Source organism: Hemibagrus wyckioides, linkage group LG23 (genome assembly GCF_019097595.1).
Source record: "Hemibagrus wyckioides isolate EC202008001 linkage group LG23, SWU_Hwy_1.0, whole genome shotgun sequence".
Classification (NCBI taxonomy): domain Eukaryota; kingdom Metazoa; phylum Chordata; class Actinopteri; order Siluriformes; family Bagridae; genus Hemibagrus; species Hemibagrus wyckioides.
This window is the reverse complement of record NC_080732.1, coordinates 6266431-6289853: the sequence shown is the minus strand read 5'-3', so window position 1 is coordinate 6289853 and position 23423 is coordinate 6266431. Positions and strand designations below refer to the sequence as shown.

The window sequence follows — 23423 nt, the reverse complement described above, 5'->3', positions numbered from 1 at the left end:
AAGACAAATATCATCCCACACAACTGAAAGTGAAGTGGCTACTGTCCCAGTCTGAAACAGGGAGGAGTTCATGGAAACTTTCAGAAGGAGAGAGTGATGGATGCTGTGCTACACGTTCGCGATCCAAAAAAGATTTTCTGCATTGTAAAATAAAAGAAATCATTAATTAATAAAAAAACAAATTCACACCAAGCATATCATCACTCATTGGTTCAGTTTTTCTGTGTTTTTTTCTGGGTTAATATTAACCTCTCATAAGATGGAAGAGGTTTTTTTATTTAATTTTTATTTTAGATTGTAAAGTTTAAAATCTTGCCTTGCATTCATGCTGATAGACATTTTTCACATCACATTTCTCAAATCGCCCTATAAGCTGTTTGCTCGTGGTTGCCAGTTCATGTTTTGAATTTTTCACTTGTAGCACTTGGCTAACGCTATACAGCAGCATACAGCTGCACATGAAAAAACACCCGTTAAACCACAAATCGGAAAACGTCCTGGCAAAAATGAAGCATTACACCCATTTTGACCGCAAATCAACTGGTGGAAAATGCCAATAATTGCATATGTGCAGAGTATCGCTCGAACCCGGGTCTCCTGGCATAGGAGGTAGGCGCACTAACAAGAAGGCGGAAGACTGCAACCACTATTGCGGCTTTTGAAATTAGGGGATGAGGTTTACCTACTCAGCACCTACCGCTGGCCTCCGTTACACTCACCCCCCTAAACCTCACTCCCATCTGGGTCACGGCACCAACATAACGTCCCGGGTCTTGCACCTGCTCCGAGCAGGTCTCGAACCCAGGTCTCTGGCATGAGAGACAGGCGCACTAACAAGGAGGCTAAAGACTGCAGCCATTAGCACCAGTCGCTAGTGTGCCTATTGAGATCAGGGGAGTGAGGTTTACCTACACAGCACCTACTGCTGTCCTCTGTTACACTCAATCCCCTAAACCTCACTCCCATCCGGGTCACGGCGCCAACGTAATGTCCCGGGTCTTACTCGCACCCGCTCCAAGCAGGTCTCGAACCCGGATCTCCAGCATAGACTGCAGCCGCTAGCACCAGATCAGGGGAGTGAGGTTTACCTGCACAGCACCTACTGCAGGCCTCCGTTACACGTGCATATTAAAACAAGCCCAAATCAATGCTTTTTGTAAACACTATAGATTTTCTCCAGAGAAAACATCATTTTTGTTCATCATCTTTTTGTATGGGTTCATCAAACACTTCACAAAAAGCACTATGAGCTTGATCAGGGAAAAAAGGGGGCTTTTCATTTACGAGTTAAATTCACCCAGCTCATGTTGTGTCAATAAGAAATTGCTCATCACATCTTGTATATATGGAATAAATCCATACTGGCGGTTGTTGTTATAGAAAACTCGGCCTCCTGGTGTTCCAGCGGCAGGAACCCACACTCTCATTGCCACGGGATGGGTTCGAGGAAGCTAACCCTGCCACTGAAGAGTTAACTCTTCTATTGACTATTAGTGCTGGTCCCAAGCCTGGATGAAATGGGAGGGTTGCATCAGGAAGAGCATCTGGCGTAAATCGAAAAACATGCAGACCAAATGATCCGCTGTAGTGACCCCGAACAGGGAGCAACCAGATGAACAAGTGGTTATAGAAAAATACTTGGCAGGGTGGTGTGATGCGTCAAAGAATTACTAATGAAAAGATTTTTTAGGGATAAATAGGAACTTAACTTTAAACTTTATCGTTTTTTATTCTAGGTTTCTATACTTCTGTAAAGCTGCTTTGAGACAATATCCATTGTTAAAACTGCAATACAAATGAAGTGAAATGAAAAAAATTGAATATTCTCAATCCCCCCCAATTTTTTTTATTATTTACTAAAGAACAAACACATAGATACAGATACTTCGACTCTGTTATCGTTACATTTGATAACGTGGAAACCATAGCTGAAGCTCAAGGTACACTCTCTTTCCTGACATTATTAACACGGCAAAAATGTAGCTGTTTAAGCCCTCTAAAAACAAGACTTAAGACAGAAGCCTTAAAGAAAGATCTTTTACCTCTTTCCACTGACACTGGAGACTCCTTAACATTAACGAGGAACTCCTCACCATATCCATGATAATATCTTTTCACTCACTCTCGCAGGCTATAGAAGATAAATCTGGTTACCAAGCAACCACATAATGCAAAGGCACAAATAAACAGCTTCTGATATGTACATCAGATTGTGATCGTCCATTAAAATGATAGAATACGGCAAAAATCCATTGTGATCATTTACATATCTCTGTAATCTATTTACCGGCTTTGTTTTGTCCTCTCGCACGATATTTATCACATCGTCATGACAGCAAAATTGAGCAAAAATCATTCAGTTGAACCCTAGACATAGCCTGAAGCTACATTTCTGTGCTAAAAAGTATAATAAGCGTGCATGGCAAATATTTTAATCCAAAACCAAACGTCTAAGCCACATTTTGTGTCTACTCTCTTCTAAACCTTCCTTTCTAAATTTTCTCGAAATGAATGTCAAAGTCAAATAAAAATCGTTACAAATACTGTAAGCGGATCGGAACCTCACGCTTAAATACACCCAATCATGCCGGCTGTGTTGTGACTTTCACGGCGTGCCGTTAGATCTCAAAGCCCTCGTATGACTCTGATGAATCCTGCGTGGGAATCCACACTCAAAATTGGGCAGCGCTTCTAACAAGCAAAATGGCTCAATATCAAAAAGATTCCAGACTAGATTCCCTTAAGCGGGTCAAATTGGGTCGTTTTATCTGTTTTAAAGTTGGACGAAAATGTTTGGGCACCCAAATCATAAATGACATAATATTACATATACATATATTACAAAACATATTTTGTTGATTGTTTAAGTACACATGACTTTTATAACACAACTAAACAATTAAAAGACTTGATGAACTTAAAGAAATAGTGGAATTGTGGCCTGTGCAAAGGTTTGGACACCCTTTGGCAGATATCACAGCTTGCAAATACTTTGTGTGGCCTAACGTTTAGTTTCTATTTCTGTGTAAAGAATTTTCACCCACTCTTCTCTTTTATCCATCCATCGTCTATACCCGCTTTATTCCTAATTAGGGTCACGGGGGTCTGCTGGAGCCTATCCCAGCACACATTGGGCAAAAGGCAAACACCCTGGACAGGTCACCAGTCCATCACAGGGCCACATATAGACAGACAACCACACACACTCACTCCTATGGGCAATTTAGAATTACCAATCAACCTAATGTACTGTGGGAGGAAACCAGAGTAAACCCACGCAGGCACGGGGAGAACATGCAAACTCTACACAGAAAGGCCCCTGCCTGTTCGAACCCAGGACCTTCTTGCTGTAAGGCAACAGTGCTAACCACTAAGCCACCGTGCTGCCCTCTTCTCTTTTAATGATGTTCAAATCCAAAAACAAAAAAAGCTTTATTTTCTGAAGTAGTGAACTTTTTGAATCCTTGACCTGTTGTAGAAGTCAGCCTCTTTCAGCTTCTTGACTGACTGTGTCATGTTTGCTTCCAAAATTTGCCACACAACCCCATAGCATAGTAACCATCATCATGGTTAACGATTGGCAAGGTATGAGTTTAATTAAACAACACTCCATCTAAGGTATGTTTGGAGAAAAAGTTCCATTTCCATAATCAATCTAAAGCACAACGTTTCCAAAACACATTCCAATCCAACACCTTAACCACTAAACCTACCACTGAGCCACCAGTGCCCTTATCTCATTACTCAGTGTTTATGTATAAACCCTCTGATTTTGTGTAGTGCAACACTTCTAAGCTGGCATCCTAATTGTGTACTGTCCTCATCCTAGACGAATCTTGTGTGTATCTTATACACAAGCAAATCTTTCTCTTCAATACACTGAGATTTGCACAGGACTCATAAACAAGCAGTTTTTGCACATTACCTCATTATGTCTGAACCTTTAAATTCTTATTTTTTGCACATTACTTTATCTCATATACCTTTAAATCTCTGTATTTAGTATTTTTTGTTATATATATATATATATTTTTTTTTAAAATCTGTATTTAGTATTTTTGTTATATTTTTGTTATATTTATTTTTTTACGGGTTATTTGTTATATTTTTTTGTTATATTTTGTACCCTTAAATTCGTGTATTTAGTATTTTTGTTTGTTATATTCCTATCTTATTTTATTTATTACCTTATTACCTGTGCTTGTGAATACTGCAGGGAGCTGTAAATTGAATAAAGTATCTATCTATCTATCTATCTATCTATCTATCTATCTATCTATCTATCTATCTATCTATCTATCTATCTATCTATCTATCTATCTGCCTTTCTCAAAGTTAAAGCTGGTGTGTGCTTGTAATGCCTCATGGGTGATGTACAAAATGTTTTGTTTTGTTTTTCTTTCAGATTTCAAGTGACTTTTAAAAAATAAACTCATTATCTGTAGCCTGCCATTATAGAACACTTATTAATCATATATCATTACTATATTTCAGATAATTTGAGCACAACATTCCATCAAAAAAAAAAAAAAAGATTATTATTATTATTATTATATCTTATTTCTTGTCTTGAACTCCAATTGTCATGACAAGTTTTGGGTATTGATCCATAAATCCATAATCTCAAAAAAAAACCTCAAAGTAATCCATAGTTTTGACCACTGGTGAGTTTTTTTAAGTGGTCAAGGCTCTTGGTTGTTGATCGAAAGATCAGAGTTCAAGCCCCAGCACTGCCAAGCTGCCAATGTAGGGCCCCTAAACAAGGCCCTTAACCCTCACTGCTTCATGGTGCTGTCTCATGGCTGACCCTGTGCTCTGACCCCAACCTCGAAAGCTGGGATATGCAAAGAAAGAATTTCACCGTGCTGTAATGTATATGTGCAGGTGCAGTTCAGCAGGTGAACTTTCATTTCTAAGTTTAACCGTCATGAAATTTTACAGTGATTTGCTCTTCTGCTGTTGTATCCCATCTACCACAAGGTTTGGCATGTTGTGCATTCATGAATGCTGTGTGATTATTTGAGTGTTAATGTAATCTTCCTCTCAGCTCTAGCCGTTGCTCATCAAAAAGGTGTTTCTAAATGAGGAGCTGGATGTTTTTTTGTTTTTCCCTCCATTCTAGTGACTATTATGTTTCCTAAATACTCGCACCAGCCAGACTGGCACCAACAACCATGCGGCAATCCAAGCCACTGAAATCCAAGTCACTGAAATCACTTCTTCCCCCATTCTGATGTTTGATGTGAACAATAACTGAAGCTCTTGGTTCTTGATTTTATGCCCTGAGCTGCTGCCACTTGATTGGCTGATTGGATAATTGCAGGATGGACAGTGTACATTAAACCCTAAAAATTTTCCAAATGTTGATTTTCTAAGTGTTGATTAAAGCCACCCACTGAGGGATTAAAACGAACCCAAATTCTAATCTAATACAAAACGCACTAAAAGTGAAGAGTGCCGGAACCCTCAGCGAAATGCAAAGATATTAGATATGTCCCAGTCTGCAAATAACATATGTTTTAATGAACGGTTGTGTTTGCATTACTTCAAAGTGACAACTAAGCCATGCCAAAATGAAATCTGCACTCGAATATATTGTGCAGCATTATAGGGCAGCATCCCTTTTTTGGCAGCCGTTTGCATCATACTGTTATTCTTTTGTCTGAGGTTTTGAAGTTCTTGAACTGGGATTTTTGAGATTTACCCTTCACAGAATCCGTCTCTGCCTGCATTTGCCAGATATATTTGACTTTCTTGGCTCCACAACGGCTCTATTGAACTAATTCGGATTCCTGGAGAACTGCAATGGAAAATACTGCCTAGATTTTGGCCTTGTCCTATTGCCGCAAAACACCTGCCGAATTTTAAACAACGGAATAGTGAGACGTCAAGTCCAATCAGCTGAACAATAGGACACGCAATGCATATATCCAGCTTGCGGTTTGTTTTTCCAGCTGCACCTTAACTAGATTAGAGGCCACTCTTGTTCTGCGTGCCAATACTCTTTTTTTTTTTTTTGAAGGCACCCTCCTTCACTTCATGCTCCCTTGGTTTAACCCTTAGCCGTCTCAAGACCTGTTTCCATGACTTTATTTTTATTCAGATCACTTCAGGTAAATCTGTGCAGGTCATGTGCCTTGTACACTTGTGTGATTGTAGGTGTTAGACACTTCAGAGGTTTGAGGGAAGGTCTACAAGGGTCCTGGAAACAGGATTGGAACACAGTGGAAATCTGATACTAACTAAGGAAGTGCATTCTGATGTGTCCAGGAAGTAGGAGTTTACTGCCACCTAGAGGAAAAGAAACATTATTAAATCGTTGTTTTTATGTTTTTATACAGGTATACACGTTATTTATAACGTCATCTGGTTACAAATTAAAGATAGGGATCAAGTGAAGATTTGATTCTATAATTTCATCCTATTTTTTATTATTATATTTTCACCCATATTTCTAGATGTGTGTGCTAAGGATTTTTATTATATCCTAATCTATGTGAAGTATTTAAAAATGTATATTTAATGTTTAAATATTCTATAAATTTTAATCAATATTAGTATAATAAAATACAAAAATAATACACCATCACCAGAAAAGTCACTTCTTGTTACCTTATATGGCAAGTGGACTTTAAAACGGTCAACCTGATAAACCAGTAGCGATAATAATGACATATACTGTCAAGCTCAACTAACAGTAAGATTACAGGGTGAAGAGGTGAAGAAGGTACAGGAGTTTAAGTACTTGGGGTCAACAGTCCAGAGTAGTGTGGGAAAGAGGTAAAGAAGCGAGTGCAGGTAGGTTGGAATGGGTGGAGAAAGGTGTCAGGAGTTCTGTGTGATAGAAAAATATCGGCGAGAATCAAGGAGAAGGTGTACGAGACAGTGGTGTCTGGCCATGCTGTATGGTTTAGAGGCAGTGTCACTGAGGAAGAGACAGGAGTCAAAGCTGGAGGTAGCAGAGCTGAAGATGTTGAGGTTCTCTTTGAACGAGTACATCAGAGGGACGGCTCATGTTGGACGTTTGGGGGACAAAGTTAGGGAGGCCAGATTAAGATGGTTTGGACATGTCCAGAGGAGGGAGAGTGAGTATATCGGTAGGAGAATGTTGGACATGGAGCTGCCAGGAAGGAGGATGCAGAAGATAGGGATAGGTGGGGAGAGATGATTCTCTGTGGCGACCCCTGAAGGGAAAATCCGAAAGAAGAAGAAGAAGAAGAAGAAAGAAGCGTTTTCTATCTGCTCATCTTATTTTTGCTTATTTATTCAAGTCACTGCTGTTGTCAAGGAATGTACTGTTTCATTGTATAAAAATAAAGTTGATAAAATAATAGCTGTAGTCTATTTGAAAGTGTAAACATGCTCCTTAGCTATATTATAGCTGTCTGGATGTGAAATTGAACCAAATTTTGCTTTTTTTTACTTTCTGAATAGAATTGTACAGTTAAATTCTCTACTGATATTTCTCAGAAGGTGATTAGCATATGATGAAGGAAGGAATATAACACTTGGGAGTCAGCAGTTAGAGGAAAAGTTACCTCCCAGAACTTTATCGTTTTTTAGTAACTTGTAATATTTTACACCACTGCGATTTTTTTTTACCTAACAAACATGACATGTTTTATTCATTTATAGCTACGCTTCATGTTGTGGAATGTCCTGAGCAAACACTTACTTTGTAGCAGGTATGAAAATCCTTAACCAAAATAAAATGTCATGTTGTAGAGAAACAGAAACGTTCAAAGTCCTCTGTGACGACTTTTCATGTTCATGAAATTTACCCAGTGTGACAAAGCCCTGACAAAGGAGACACCTTCTAAAGCTTTAAGGAACTAAGATGAGGGCTTGGATGCTTGCACTGGAGAGCCCATGTGATTTGATAGATCTGGAGCATTGTTGCAAGGAAAATTGGAATAAAATTCCCAAATCCGGATATGCAAAAAGGCAAAAAGTGCTTTAAGGGATTAACAGGTTATTGTATATTGTTTTTTTTCCCCCTTAAAACATTTATACCTTAAAATATGTTTACACCTCAATTATTTTGGCTGCTATTTCAAATTAAAGGTAACATATCCAGAGCAACTTACAATTTATCAATTAAACAATTAAGGGTTAAAGGTCCTGCTCAGGGGCCCAGCAGTGGTAGCTTGGTGTACTTAGGATTCAAACTCACAACCTTCTGATCAATAGTCCAACACCTTAAACACTAAGTTACCACATAAAGGTAGAAAAAGATCCTAAAACTTTACCAGTGGTGTGTCGACTATTTATATCCAGTGTACAGCGATCAGGCATAACATTATGACCACTGAGAGGTTAAGAGAGTAAGACTGATTATCTCCTCATCATGGCACCTGTTAGTGGGTGGGATATATTAGGCAGGGAGTGAACATTTTGTCCTTAAAGTTGATGTGTTAGAAGCAGGAAAAATGGGCGAGCGTAAGGATTTGAGGGAAAACTGCAGCTCTTGTGGGGTGTTCCCGGTCTGCAGTGGTCAGTATTTATCAAAAGTGCTCCAAGGAAGGAACAGTGGTGAACTGATGACAGGGTCATGGACAGCCAAGGCTCATTGATGCACATGAGGAGAGAAGGCTGACCCGTGTGATGCAATCCAACAGACGTGCTACTGTTGCTGAAATTGCTGAAGAAGTTAATGCTGGTTCTGATAGAAAGGTGTCAGAATACACAGTGCATGACGGGTCAGGGCTGTTTTGGCAGCAAAAGGGGGACCAACACAATATTAGGCAGGTGGTCATAATGTTATGCCTGGTCGGTGTATGTATTAAAATGACTGCATATGAACATAGTGCATTGCCAGGCTGAGTTATTTTATTATAATATAGGACAGTTCCATACAACACAGTTAAAGAAAAGCCAGGATTGGTTTGATCTGACTTTGTTTCCTGGTACCGAACACAAGTCTGATGAAATGTACGGCTTCACTAAATAAACCAAACCAATAATGAAATAAAACAAGCTCCGATTGAATTGAGTCCGAAAAACAAATCATGTCGATTTTATTATATATACGGTACAGTCGATTAATCGGCACATGCTCACTAGTGTGCAGTTTATTAGTCACTGTGGAAAGTTCGGGACACAATACAGAAGGTGTTTGTAACATTCTACACAGGATTAAACCAAAAGTGCTTAAATGTGCATATATTTCCATGATCACTGTACTTTCCAGACAATAAAACAATCCTGAGCAGGAGAAGCAAATGATCTCATTCACTCTCTCTCACACACACACACACACACACACACTCTGCTTTGACGAATAAGTCACAAAGACTTGCAAAAGCTTGTGTAGCACAGCTCTAATATAAACACAATCGTGGGAATGTGTGCGTTCTGGCTCCGACAGTTCCTCAACCTCAGCTAGATCACTCCAGAGATGTGGGTGCGATTGTTTTGAATTCCGTCATGGCTGTTATTTGTACTTGCCGTTGATTGAGGTCTATTTCCCTAAGATATAAATGAACTAGTGGCGTAATTTAAGAGACTGAGCAGGATGCTGCTAAGGACTGATTTTTATCTGAGCTTTAAATCTAGACACTCACTTGTATGAAAGCAAGTACATGATATTTCTTCTACGCTTCTTGGCTTTAAGAAGCTTTTTTTAAATTGAACAGACGTGTATTGTATTGGGGAAGGTTGAACTGAGTTAAATTGATGTGAGGGTTTGTACAATTTGTAAAAATGAATTCGAATCTATGGTCAATTCCTAACTCCTATGGTCCGCTAATGGCTATATTTAAGATGAAAACGAGTACTACAGTCATGATAATGCCCTTCTGTACACAGTGTCACATCCATGTCATTTTACTGTACATCACCTCAACCCATTATCTCTAGACCAGAAATAAGAGTGTATATAGATGCAGAGGCTAAAAAAAAAAATTATGAGACCATGAAAAAAAGCCTATGGTTACTTCAGGACACAAGCAGTCGCTTTTTAAAATAAAGGAAAGCCAAATATGTCGCACCTCCTAACAATCCGATTAACACCGTGGTCCCTATGAAGGTGGGCGCTCTTTTCCTGGCCACTCTGAAAGCAGTTGGTAACACGGCCGATATGAGGATGTTGTTGACATGGCCGAGGACCCGGCGGAACGTAGGGCGCTCCAGGACGCGATCGTAGTACGACTCCAGATTGAGCCGCGTGCCATTGCCCCAATAACGACGCGAGAGGCCTAGGAAATTGAGCCGGTGGAGCGTGACGGCGAGCGAAACGTCGGCCATGCTGAAAAACTCGCCGCATAGCCACGACTGCTGAGTTCCTTCCTCTGGGGAAAGAGAGAGAGGAGAAATGTCAGGTGAATAAGTAGGAGATATAAGGAGAATATTGTGGTTTATGGACCAATTTTGTGGTCGTTAACTGAGATTTGTAGTTTTAGGTGGGTTTTCACACAGAGCATGTTTGCTGAGGTCTGAATCTGAGCTGTTGTTCCAGTCGCCCCAGCAGCATTGGTCTGGCTTCACATGATTCTACTGAACCCCAATGCATTTGCATTCAACTTACATGATCCCAAACGTGCATACAGAACGCAACAACACGACTCACCATATTTTGTTTTTTTATTTTTATTATTATTTTGGTGCTATTATGCACAGTAAGGCATCTCAACTCCTGACACAGAAGAGGTGAGATGAAACTATGTGAAACTAATGATATCATCATCAGCTAAAACACACACGCAGGTTTCTTTACTTCCTGAACAAGTGCAGAGCCGAGTAGGAGTTGCGTTCACATTCACAGGAATCACAGCACAGTTCCAGTGCAACCGAACTCCCACCACCTCCTACAGGTAGTGTCATTAGCATGTAAATGTAATGACACTAAATCATGTAAATCATGTAAACTGTGATCTGTTTCAGAATAAATTACAGTGTGGAATTATAGTGTGCTTGCTGGTAGTTGATTTCGTGCAACTACATCCAAAGACAATGTTCTTGCAGTGTCAAAGAGTTTTTATGAATATCTCAGTAATGAGACCTGAAACTGCAAAGAAAACATAACATAGTACACTAATCAGCCATAACATTATGACCACCTGCCTGTCCCCTCTTTTGCTGCCAAAACAGCCATGACCCATTGAGGCATGGACTCCACTAGATCCCTGAAGGTGTGCTGTGGTATCTGGCACCAAGATGTTAGCAGCAGATCCTTTAAGTTGCGAGGTGGGGCCTCCATGGATCAGACTTGTTGGTCCAGCAGAAACTAAGTATTCCCTGTAGAACAAACACTGCTTCCACCAGCCTTCCTTCTTCCCATAGTGCATCCTGGTGCCATGTGTTCCTCAGGTAAGCAAAGCACACCCATCCAGCCACCCACGTGATGTAAAAGAAAACGTGATTTATCAGACCAGGCCATCTTCTTCCATTGCTCCGTGGTCCAGTTCTGAAGCTCATGTGCCCATTGCTGGCGCTTTTAATGGTATACAGGGGTCAGCATGGGCACCTTGACGCAGCCCATATGCAACAAACTGCGATGCACTGTGTATTCTGACACCTTTCTATCAGAACCAGCATTAACTTCTTCAGCAGTTTGAGCAACAGTAGCTCGTCTGTTGGATCGGATCACACGGGCCAGCCTTCACTCCCCACGTGGATCAATGAGCCTTGGCCGCCCATGACCCTGTCGCCGGTTCACCACTGTTCCATTCTTGAACCACTTTTGACAGATACTGACCAGGAACACCCCACAAGAGCTGCACTTTTGGAGATGCTCTGATCCAGTCGTCTAGCCATCACAATTTAGCTTTTGTCAATCTCACTCAAATCCTTACGCTTGTCCATTTTTCCTGCTTCTAACACATCAACTTTGAGGACAAAATGTTCACTTGCTGCCTAATATATCCCACCCACTAACAGGTGCCATGATGAGGAGATAATCAGTCTTATTCACTTCACCTGTTAGTGCTCATAATGTTATGGCTGATCAGTGTATATACGCAGGGTAAGATGTCTTTTAAGGAAAAGGGGCGGAGCTGAAAAGGTCATATGAAATGAAAAAACTAAAGTCTGATACACTCCACAGCAATATTGTGAATAACCAGTAATATGATTAAGTCTAAAAACACTTTTGTTACAAATTACAAATGGCAGCTTTAATTTTAAAGCTGCAGTAAGCATGTTCGGTTACCTGGTGTCTCCTCTGCTCTCCGCTGCAGCTCCGTTTCCACCTGATCCATAACTTTCTCCAGCTCATCCAGAATCTTCTTCAGATATTTCACATTGTCGTGATCGAACAGCTTTGTCTGGACACACATTGATATTGATATGAATTGCTAATTTAACCAACAGTGTTGCTTATTATTCTCAAACTCAAGGCACACATAAACAATCTGTATGATCATCATCATCATCATCATCATCATCATCATATTTGTGTTGCCAAATAAAATCTACTGTTTTAGAGCAAGTGGATATTCCTCACTTTGAGGCGTCTCTGTTTTGAGATATAAGCATCTTTAAGCTCCGGGTTTTCTTCTGCCAGTTTCTTCAGCTCAGATTCTGTGTTCCCAATCTGTGCTGTGGGAGCCCGGGAAATCAAATTATTAATTAGTAATAATATCAATTCCTTTTATTTGCACTTAGCCACATCTTTATTTGCATATACCATTGGTTATACAGACGATATGTTTCCAGACAGAGCAAAGAATGTCAGCTTGGACTTGGCTCAAGAACAAAAAGATCCAGAGCGCCAATAACCAGAATATTACTGTACATGTTTAAACAGGTGATACATTTGGATTAGGTTCATAAATCTGTCCTGGGGGATCTGTGGAAATTATTTAATTGTGGTCCATGACTGCAAAAAAATGTTGAGAGCCCTGATGTATCTGCAGCATAAAACCTTTCTAAACTACAAAGAAGAGTAATAAATAAATGGTTTAAAATTGAAAATAATAAATAAAGTCATTAATTAATTAAAACAAAAATTAAATTAAATTAAATTAAATTAAATTAAATTAAATTAAATAAAATAAAATAAAATAAAATAAAATAAAATAAAATAAATTAAAATAAAATAAAATAAAATAAAATAAAAGATCCTGTTACCTGCCACTGGTTGCCAAAATTTTTGTGCACACATTTCTTTTCCACCAAAAAACATCATATTTTATTTTGTTCCCTGCAGAGGTTTTATAACTTCACACCAATACAGGTCATTTGACCAGGTGTACAAATTTTTGCACCCAACAGTACAGTCATGAATATTTCTCCAAAATAGGAAACTTATTCTATTTTGCCTCCCAAGATCATTCATCACTATAAACACACAGGTATCTTACGGTACTTACCGCGGATGCGTGTGTTGGCGTAGGCTGGAATGTGAGAGTCCACTGTGAGCTCAGGATGGAGGATGCAGCCGTGTGTGTAGGCGTCCATGGGCAGGGAGTCCAGCAGTTCCCGATAATGCTGGACCCTGTGGTAATATGTGCTCCCTGTCTCTGGAATCAGCTTTGGAGTTTTCTCTAAATCAAACATACACACAGTTTGGTCAGATTAGGTCAGCTCTGTCTTTCTTTCCCCTCTCCTTTATCTCCCAACTTTGGCTACCAACCGTTAACATGCTAACATGAAGGCAGCAAACCATATTATTATTTTGATGTTAATGCTGTTTCACAGGACAGCAAAACACACACTCAGAATTAAGAAAGTGCTATCTACCCTCTTCTGCATACCTGATCTCTCAGACACACACTGTTGGCTAGTGTTACCGTGATTGACAGGTGAGGAACAGTACGCTATCCCTTCCACCTAGAGAGCACAGCTGTTAGACTCCCAGCTACAAAATGCTGTAGCATCATCGTGATATGATCTTGAAATTTTAACCCTTCCCAACAACAGAGCAAACGATTTTTTTGTTTGCGTCACATAGCTCCGCCCCCCCCCCTTTTTTTTTATTAGACTCTGATTACAATTTTTCACACAGTCAACAGAAGGCTCTGAAATGACAACCTGCTTCTTTAAACAAAAACACTAAACTATAACACTAAATGATAACACTGAGAAATCGCACACTCACCATACACTCTCTGTCAGCTTTATCCAAATTTCTGGTCATGATGAACTTAAAATGGTGATGAAAACACGAAGAATGGAAGAAAAAAATGTAAACAGAAAATGAATCAAAAGGAAGACTTTTCTCTAACTGTGATGAACAAAGGATAAAATGATAAACATGCAACATTTTTATATCAATTGGAAGTAACGTAAAGTAAGGTTTAGTAAATGAATGTACACCGATCAGGCATAACATTATGACCACCCGCCTAATAGTGTGTCGGTCCCCCTTTTGCTGCCTAAAACAGCCCTGATCCGTCATGCGCTGTGTATTCTGACACCTTTCTGTCAGAACCAGCATTAACTTCTTCAGCAATTTGAGCAACAGTAGCTCGTCTGTTGGGTCATAAGGTTATGCCTGATCGGTGTAAATAAAATAATAGACTAAACTAAATAAAAGGATCTAATAGAACCCAATTCTATTCAGCGGTATTAATACACAGTGAAGGTCATGTTTAAGGTCAATATTACAATAAATTATCAATATTGTGATGTCATGGATATCGTCAGTATTATCACTAAAGTAAGATTACAACATGTAAATGCAATACTACTCTTTTCTAACAATTAGAAAAACCTGTATATTGTAATACCCATATGAATCATGGAAAATCAAGTATTGAAGTATGATATTTTTCCAATATCACCTACCCCTCTATAAATGTAAACATTTGACTAAACAATTTGATTACATTTGCCCAAGCCCTCATAATAACATTACATGAGAGCTTAGTGTGTTTACCATCGTTGAAAGTTTCCTCTAAGTAATCCATGATCTGCGTAGGGTCACAGATGACACGATCATCGTGTACCAGAACAGGAACCTCGCCGGCTGGGTTCAGACGCATGAACCATGGCTCGTTGTGCTCGCTCAGAGGCAAGCTCACGTCATACTCCTTACACTGCAAACCCTTCTCAGCTATGGCCAGCCTCACCTGCAACACACATACAACACGTTGAGTACATAAAGTTCTCATTGTCTGCTTGTTTGGCGAGAACCAGTGGATTTGTATATTTATATAAAGCATTTGTTACTGGACTGACTGGGAGTGAGCACTTCTTTCGGAACATTCTTTATTAAAATTGCTTACATTTTTCAAAAATTAATATGAAAGCCAATTTCAGAATTGTTTAAAAGTAAGAGGTTAGTTTAAAACAATATCTGAAATATTAAAGCAAGTGGTAATTGTATGTTTATAGTATGTATCAACGTTGTGACTAGCATTTTACTACCTCTCGATGTATAAATGTCATAATTCCAGAATTAGGAGAAGAATAAAGTGTTTAGAATTGGTCAATAGATAAATATGACCATCATGACTGGAGCCATGAAAATATGAAGGTCACACATCACACAGATTGTTATGCTTTCAGTGTGGCACCAGGTTGCCTCGTAGCTCCAGGGCCCTCGTTCGATCCTGAGGTCAAAACTGTATAGAGCTTCACATTGTATTTATGTCCATGTGGGTTTGCTTCAGGTCCCACGGTTTTCTCACATAGCAGTGGGTGTGTGCAGGGTGTCCAGATCCACCGTGGCCCTGACCAGCCTTTACAGAAGATGGATGGATGGACGGATGAAAAGATGGATAGATGAATAAAACGAAGTGACACCTACAGTATGTTCTGTAACCACACCCAATCCTCATGTTCATCTACTCCAATATATTAATGTCCAAATGAACCTAGAACCTAGACATCATCATAAGTTCATAGGAAAAGGAGGCCATTTCTAGAATTTTTGAATTTGTCTTCCCTAAATTTAAAGTCATCTCTGTAAGTATTAAGACAGCACTTTATGCCATCATGCAAAAAGACAACAGCTTTTTTTTTGCCTGTGACCTCCCTGATTCCTGATGAATGATGAAGCCATGCTTCCATGTTCACCTACCTTCTGAGAACTGAATGACTGGGTCCAGTGATACAGGATCAGTTTCGACTCTTTCTTCTTGCTGCTCTCCATTGCTGCCTCCCTGTTTTTGAGCATCTCTGCACCTGTCTCTTCCTTAAGGAGTGATTCCTTCTCGTCCTGCGCCGCCATTTTAAAAGACAATAAACGGGAGAGAGCCTTGAACTGAGACTTACAACACAAGTACACACGCAGCGAAGACGATTTTATAAAATGTCGTTTTTATTGACAGCTAAAATCACCATGACATGTGGAATTTTATATACTATGCAGTTTTCAACACTTATTTATTTTTAACATTCAATATATCGTTAAAATAAAGATTTTGTAGCTATTAAAGCTGGTCCACTGCCCCCTGATTTCTACCCCCACAATTTTAGTTCCTACCCTCGATTGGTTCCTATGCGCCTCGGTTTAATTAATTATTTTTTAAGAAATAATAAATTATGATGGTTTTATGAACGTAATACATGTATAACCAGTTATCCCGACGATTTCGCTGTTATTAGATAAGTTCATTGCTTGAAAACGCATTGTATTTGGAAAACGCTGTCTCAATTCACCAATAGATGTCACTGTTTAATCATTCCCCCACTTCTACAGTTCTACTTATGGATGCAGGAAGTTTATAGAGATTTAATACACCTCTGGTTCTGTTTCATAAAGCATAAATGCAATATGTATAAATACAATCCACTGACCAGGCATAACATTATGACCACCTGCCTTAATATTGTTTTGCTTCCAAAATCCAACAAACTTCGATGCACTGTGTATTCTGACACCTTTCTATCAGAACCAGCATTAACTTCTTCAGCAATTTGAGCAACAGTAGCTCGTCTGTTGGATCGGCTCACACGGGCCAGTTTTAGCTCCCCACATGCATCAACGAGCCTTGGCCACCCATGACCCTGTTGCTGGTTCACCACTGTTCCTTCCTTGGACCACTTTTGATAGATACTGACCACTTCAGACTGGGAACACCCCACAAGAGCTGCAGTTTTGGAGATGCTCTGATCCGGTCGTCTAGCCATCACAATTTGGACCTTCATCAAACTCGCTCAAATCCTTACGCTTGCCCATTTTTCCTGCTTCTAACACGTCAACTTTGAGGACAAAATGTTCACTTGCTGCCTAATATATCCCACCCACTAACAGGTGCCATGATGAGGAGATAATCAGTGTTATTCATTTCACCTCTCACTGCTCATAATGTTATGCCTGATCAGTATATTTACAATATGTATAAATTGTATAAATACAATATTTACAGTATGCTTACATATCATAGTACTCACTTTTTAACATAAAAAAGTGAAACTCTATACTGAGATCCTTACAGCATTTTTTTTAAAGTGAAATATGCAGCAAAATATCAAAATTAATGTAATTTTATTTTATTTATTTAACTATTTATTTGGCAGGTTTTTTTTCAGGCAGGTCTGTCTTACTGTCTTACATAAAACAGTCCTTCACACTGTCGTGTGTTTTATTGTTTAATTGTCTGTTTTGTTTTGTTTTTTTACAAGAAGTATCCTTCCACCCACATATCTTATAACTTCTAGATATTTTGCATAATTCTGTAGACACAGTCATTTGTCCTGCTGTATAAATGTATCGATAAAAAATATAGTGAAATATAATTAGGCACTGATCGATATGGCTGGTTCCCTGAAGATATAAAGGTGACAAATTCTTCAGACGTTTCCTTTTGGTTCTGTGGGTCTGTTACTTGAAATGTGGTTTTGGTTATAATAATTAAAATGTGGTTTTTAATAATTAAACAAAGTGCAACAAAGATTCTAATAATAAAATGGCATTGCATTACTTTATTTAAATAATTGTATGAATATAGGCCATTTTAGTAAATATATATATATATATATATATATATATATATATATATATATATATATATATATATATATTTATATGTATGTATAGTACAGCTGATGTTTTTATATTGTGTCATGGCCTGTCGTGTGTTGTCAGTGATATTATTTGGGGATTTCAGCTGACTGGTGAAAATATTCCTACTAATATTACTGAATTCAGACTAATAAACAACAATTTTGGTCACTTTGGTCACTGCTTTTTCTAAAACAGCACCTTTATGGCCTGCAATAAAATTTGTTTATGTGTAATAAAAAGTGTCTAGCTAAATTCACATGACCAATTCACCTGAGAAAAACAAACAAAACACGTTTTGATTTGTTTGTACTTGTCAATGAGTTCTGAGTGACTCAAGCTCAAATAGCCTTAAACAGTTAACAAAACTAGGGTTGCCTGTCTGGTCACTTTTGGCTAGTTTGTCTAAATAAATCATGCTTTGGCAGGTGGGCAGGTGGAAAGACTCAGTGCACTAAAAATAAATACGGTTAAACATGTGTAATTCTGTGTGCTACTATAGATTTCCAGTACTATAGATTGATTATGGAAAATAGGGGAATGTCGAATATTTTGTAGGTCATTTAGGATACACACGCGTGATTAATATTAGCTATGTTTGGGCTCAATTTGACCCCAAAGAGTACATTGTTAATAGGATGAATAAAAATAGACAGTGGTCTCCTGTTCAGTCCACACACACACACACACACAACACACGGCACACACATATACAAAGACAGTTAGACCCAAAAGATGCTGACAAAAAAGAGGTGCCAAGGCTGGATGCAGAGGTTGAGGGAATAATCGGCTCTGTGCCTTACATAAGCATTTTTTGTTTCATTATTTCTTTCTTTTATTTCTTATTAATTTTGCCCATGTAGTGTATCTGAGCTATACAGGAGGGCCCCATCTCAAATACACTGAGATATTCAAGCTCACGATCGCTGAACTGAATATTATGTAAACTGAATATTACCATAGAACCTGTTGACAGCAGGTGCCTTATGGGCGTTGAAACCATTTCAATCTGGCAACCCTGAATTCACCGCTTGCGCTCCGTCTGCCTCCCCATTCACACACACACACACACACACACACTCTCCCACACACACGCACGCACGCACACACGCCCTCCAACCCTGCCAGCCGCCTCGCATCCATTTCACACTCTCCCGTTCATGTTTATTTGTTTATGTTTATTTATTCTCCATCCCGGAAAATAAGAACACGCTGGAAAAGAAACGGAAAAAAAGAAGACAACAACAACAACAACAAAAAAAAGGATTATTATTTAGTTCTGAATGACGGGCGGCCGGTTCGACTTCAACGATGGCGGCACTTACTGCGGCGGCTGGGAGGGAGGGAAAGCGCACGGGCACGGCGTGTGCACGGGGCCGCGCGGCCAGGGCGAGTACAGCGGCGCGTGGTCTTACGGCTTTGAGATAGTCGGTGTGTATACATGGCCCAGCGGTAACACGTACCGGGGCTACTGGGCGCACGGCAAGCGGCACGGGCTCGGCGTAGAGCGCAAAGGACGCTGGGAGTACCGAGGTGAGTGGAGTCACGGGTTCAAGGGCCGTTACGGAGTCCGCCAGACCCGGGAGTCACCTGCCAGGTATGATGGCACCTGGAATAACGGACTGCAAGACGGATACGGGGTGGAAACCTACGAGGATGGGGGTGAGTAGAGATGAGCCAATGGAAGTGCAAAATAAAAATAAATACACAGGGAGCAAATTGAGTTGTCCCAACTCCTACACTATATTGACAAAAGTTTTGGGACACCTCTCCGAATCATTGAATTCAGGTGTTGTCTTAGCCCCTTAGTTCCAGTGAAAGGAACTCTTAATGCTTCAGCTTCATACCAAGACATTTTGGACAATTTCGTGCTCCAAACTTTGTGGGAACAGTTTGGGGATGACCCCTTCTTGTTCCAACATGACTGCACACCAGTGTACAAAGCAAGGTCCATAAAGACATGGATGAGTGAGTTTGGTGTGGAGGAACTTGACTGGCCTGCACAGAGTCCTGACCTCAACCTGATAGAACACCTTTGTGATGAATTAGAGCGGAGACTGTGATCCAGGCCTTCTTGTCCAACATCAGTGCCTGACCACACTTATGCCCGTCTAGAGGAATGATCAAAAATTCCCACAAACACACTCCTAAACCTTGTGGAAAGCCTTCCCAGAAGAGTTGAAGCTGTTATAGCTGCAAAGGGTGGGACAACTCCATGTTACATTCATGTGCATGTAAAGGCAGACATCCCAAAACTTTTGGCAATATAGTGTATTTTGAGCTATTTCTGTATACGTAGGACCAATGCTAATGTAACGCTGGCTGAAAGTCACCCCTGTCAGCCCTGGTGGTCCAGTTGGGCCAAAGCTGACCACTGAATTGGCAGTTGAGTGAATATGTAAATAAAAAGCTATAAGATGTGAGTTGGGAACTGATTTACACTGAAAAAAAAAAGTAAAATATTGTTCTTTTCAAAAAAGTTTGTTTAGTTAGATCTCAAGTAAAGTCTGCTTGATTGTCAAATATTGTACAGAAAAAAAACAAACATATCAAACCTATTTGTTAAAGGTAACACTAACATTAGACTTAGATTAGAAAATGTCATTAAATAATACATGAGTGAGTGAGCACTATAGGTTAGGTGTGAAGGAAATGGTGAGCAAATATTGATAAGCAAATGAGCATAAGTACAAAATACTTTAATAGGGAAATGTAAAAATATTCAGTTTTACCAGAATAAGGTGAATAGAGAGTTGGAAGACGAAAAACGCACACAAGCTACATAAACTCAAGTGTAACGTCATAAAGAGTTTTGTTTAGCTTTTCCCTACAGGCAGCAAATTACATGGTGTCATTTTTCTGTCAAAAGTAATCATACATAAATGTCATTCAGGTGAGATTGTGTCAGATTAAGTAATCAGATTTGTAAATCTGCAACTGTGATACCAGCATGTGGAAAGCTTATATTACAGTTACAAATCCTTATTATCATTTTTACTTCATGTTGAAATTACAAATCACACACAGTTTAAGCTCTAACAGCGTTTACGCAATTAGAACTATGAATCATTGGTTATGCTGCCAAAATGCACAGATTTGAGGGGGTGGGAACAAGTGAATGCTTCCAGAGAGCTAAGTGAACAGTGACAGATCGAGATCGCTGAAAGGGCTGGGCTGAAACTGTGACTCCAAGGCATCAAGCATGCAAAATGGTCATATGTAAAGTCCAAAATGAATGCATGAATAATTAGTGAATGACTGAAAATCTGACAGACACAGAAAAAGAAAACATTTGAATAGAATATGGTCATAATCATTAAGAACCGTGATATATTGTTAGACATGTTCTTGTTTTGTAGGTACATATCAGGGTCAGTGGATGGGTGGGATGCGTCATGGTTACGGCGTGAGACAGAGCGTCCCGTACGGCATGGCCATGACCATTCGCTCCCCTTTGCGAACTTCTTTATCATCTCTACGAAGCATGCAGAGCAACGGTGCTGTGCTGCTGCAGGATGAGGCGTCCAACGTGCCAGCCAACACACGAGGTGGCTTCGTCTTAAATGTCTACGGTGAGAAGAAAAAACAGCCTTTGGTCCGGCGTGGGTCGTTGTTCGGGAGCCTTCGTCAGCTCAGGAAATCCGAATCGAAGAGTTCGATTTCAAGCAAACGTAGCTCAACACGTAGTTCCGCCATGAGCCGAATCAGCTCAAGCGACGCCGAGGACGAGGAGAAGACGGACACAGAGGACAATGTAGACACCGAGGAGAAAATGGACGCCACAGTCACCGAGTCCTATGCAGGCGAGTGGAAAAATGACAAGAGAAGTGGTTTCGGCGTGAGCGAACGCTCTGACGGCACCAAATACGAAGGGGAGTGGTTGATGAACAAGCGGCACGGATACGGCTGCACCATTTTTCAGGACGGAACCCGGGAAGAAGGGAAGTACAAAAATAACGTACTGGTCCGAGGGATAAAGAAGCAGCTCATTCCACTGAAAAATCCCAAAACCAAAGAGAAAGTGGACAGAGCCGTGGAGGGAGCGAAAAGAGCAGCCAACATCGCCAGAAGCAAAGTGGAAATCGCCCTCTCAAGGTAGGTGGCCTTCTGAGGGTACTATAAAAATCTGGTTTAATTCACTTGGCTGTAGAAATAATGATATTCTTTAATAGTATAAAATTTCTTGCATCTTGTCATCCATCAGTAATATAAGAAGAGTTTGATAAAGGAGTATATTGACTGGCTCTGCACTGGGTTCTGTCTTAGGGAGTTTGGGACTAAGAGGTTGAGAGTTCAAATCATGAAAATACCAATTTCTTCTCCTTCCTGTCAGTCGCAGTTAAGCTAGCCAGTCTCAAGCATGAATGTTTTAATCACACAAGTCACTTGCTTTGTGTCACTGTGTGTAGCAACTGCTACTGATTGGAAAATTGGTTCTTTTATTTCCAAGTAACTTTATGTGCTAGCATTGTCACTAGCTTTATTGGCACATTAGCCAAGCAAGTGCAGTGACCAGAGGCCCAAATGACCACCTGCTGCTCCCTTATAAGCTTTACTTTTCTCTGAAATTAGAGACAATTATATGCAGACAGTAAACATGAACAGTTGTGAGTGGAGAACTAAAGAAGCGTTGGACCATACAAAGCTTAGCACTGATTCCAAAGTCTCAAAAATAATGCCTCCATGAAGTGTACAAGAATAGAAAATTAGTAGTTGCCTGATGTTTTCTTGCTTGCTAGAGCGTGAACATAGGGATGGGTAATCCAAAAAGGCCAGTCTGGGAGAAGAAAATCTGGATGAACTGTCTGTACGTACGGAAATACAGGACAGGGCATTCCTCTGATCTGGTTCAGCTGCTATACAGCTGCTTTGAACAGACGAGGTGTCTTTGTGAGGTAGATAACAGAGTGTTATAGAGGACACTCAGGTAGTGACTCAGACTTGGCTATAAAAATTGCAGGGCTGCCAGAGAGCCACTGTGAAGCAAAACCGAAAACCTTTTATTATTATTACTCCCATTAGTAGTGGTTTTGTTATTTATATATTAACCACATAACTCAGTTTGGACTTTGAATAAAAGCATTTACTAAACGAATAGACATAAAAGTTTTTGGCTTTTCCCAAGCTGTATGTCCTCGTAAGGCTTTGATGAGTTCGGTTTGTCATTATTTGCTCACAGAGAATTGTGGGAGTTTCCCTTATTGTACACATGTTCCTTGTATCACTTCCAAAACCAGTGGCTGCATTAGAGAAGCGTTTTATATTCGAGGCCTAAAACGACCTTTCGATCAAAGCAGAACGAGCGAACATGACCGAAAACTCACACACGCAGCGACATAATACAAGCAAGCATTTGCATTTTGGATATTTGTGACTCATTTCATAGCCAGTGAAGGTTTTATTAGGCCAAGCTGGAATATTACAGCATTACAGCATCGTTTACTTATTTTTTTATGCGAACACTTAATGATTTAGCGTTTGATTTAGACACTCAGTTACGTAATTATCATTTTAGTCTGACGCTCCACTCCTC

At 39.8% G+C, this 23423-nt stretch overlaps 2 protein-coding genes across 4 annotated transcripts in view; one reads left to right on the top strand and one right to left on the bottom strand.

Moving 5' to 3' along the window:
• Nucleotides 1-8819: 8819 nt before the first annotated feature.
• On the bottom strand, nucleotides 8820-16191 carry gdap1 (ganglioside induced differentiation associated protein 1). Its single transcript, XM_058376004.1, has 6 exons — nucleotides 15965-16191; nucleotides 14819-15011; nucleotides 13311-13484; nucleotides 12443-12537; nucleotides 12149-12263; nucleotides 8820-10289 (listed from the first exon to the last, which is right to left on the bottom strand). Exons 1-6 carry the CDS (start codon nucleotides 16112-16114, stop codon nucleotides 9937-9939), a joined length of 1080 nt encoding a protein of 359 aa, XP_058231987.1. The 5' UTR covers nucleotides 16115-16191; the 3' UTR covers nucleotides 8820-9936.
• A 2762-nt stretch (nucleotides 16192-18953) lies between these two features.
• Nucleotides 18954-23423, top strand: part of jph1a (junctophilin 1a) — a 37497-nt gene continuing 33027 nt past the window's right edge. Inside the window, exons 1-2 of one of the 3 annotated variants that reach the window (XM_058375844.1) lie at nucleotides 18954-19552; nucleotides 21250-21985. In XM_058375844.1, the coding sequence (XP_058231827.1) occupies nucleotides 19174-19552; nucleotides 21250-21985 (1115 nt within the window). In that variant the 5' untranslated portion in view covers nucleotides 18954-19173. The remainder of the gene's footprint in view (nucleotides 19553-21249; nucleotides 21986-23423) is intronic. The other 2 variants (XM_058375845.1, XM_058375843.1) reach the window with 2 other exon arrangements.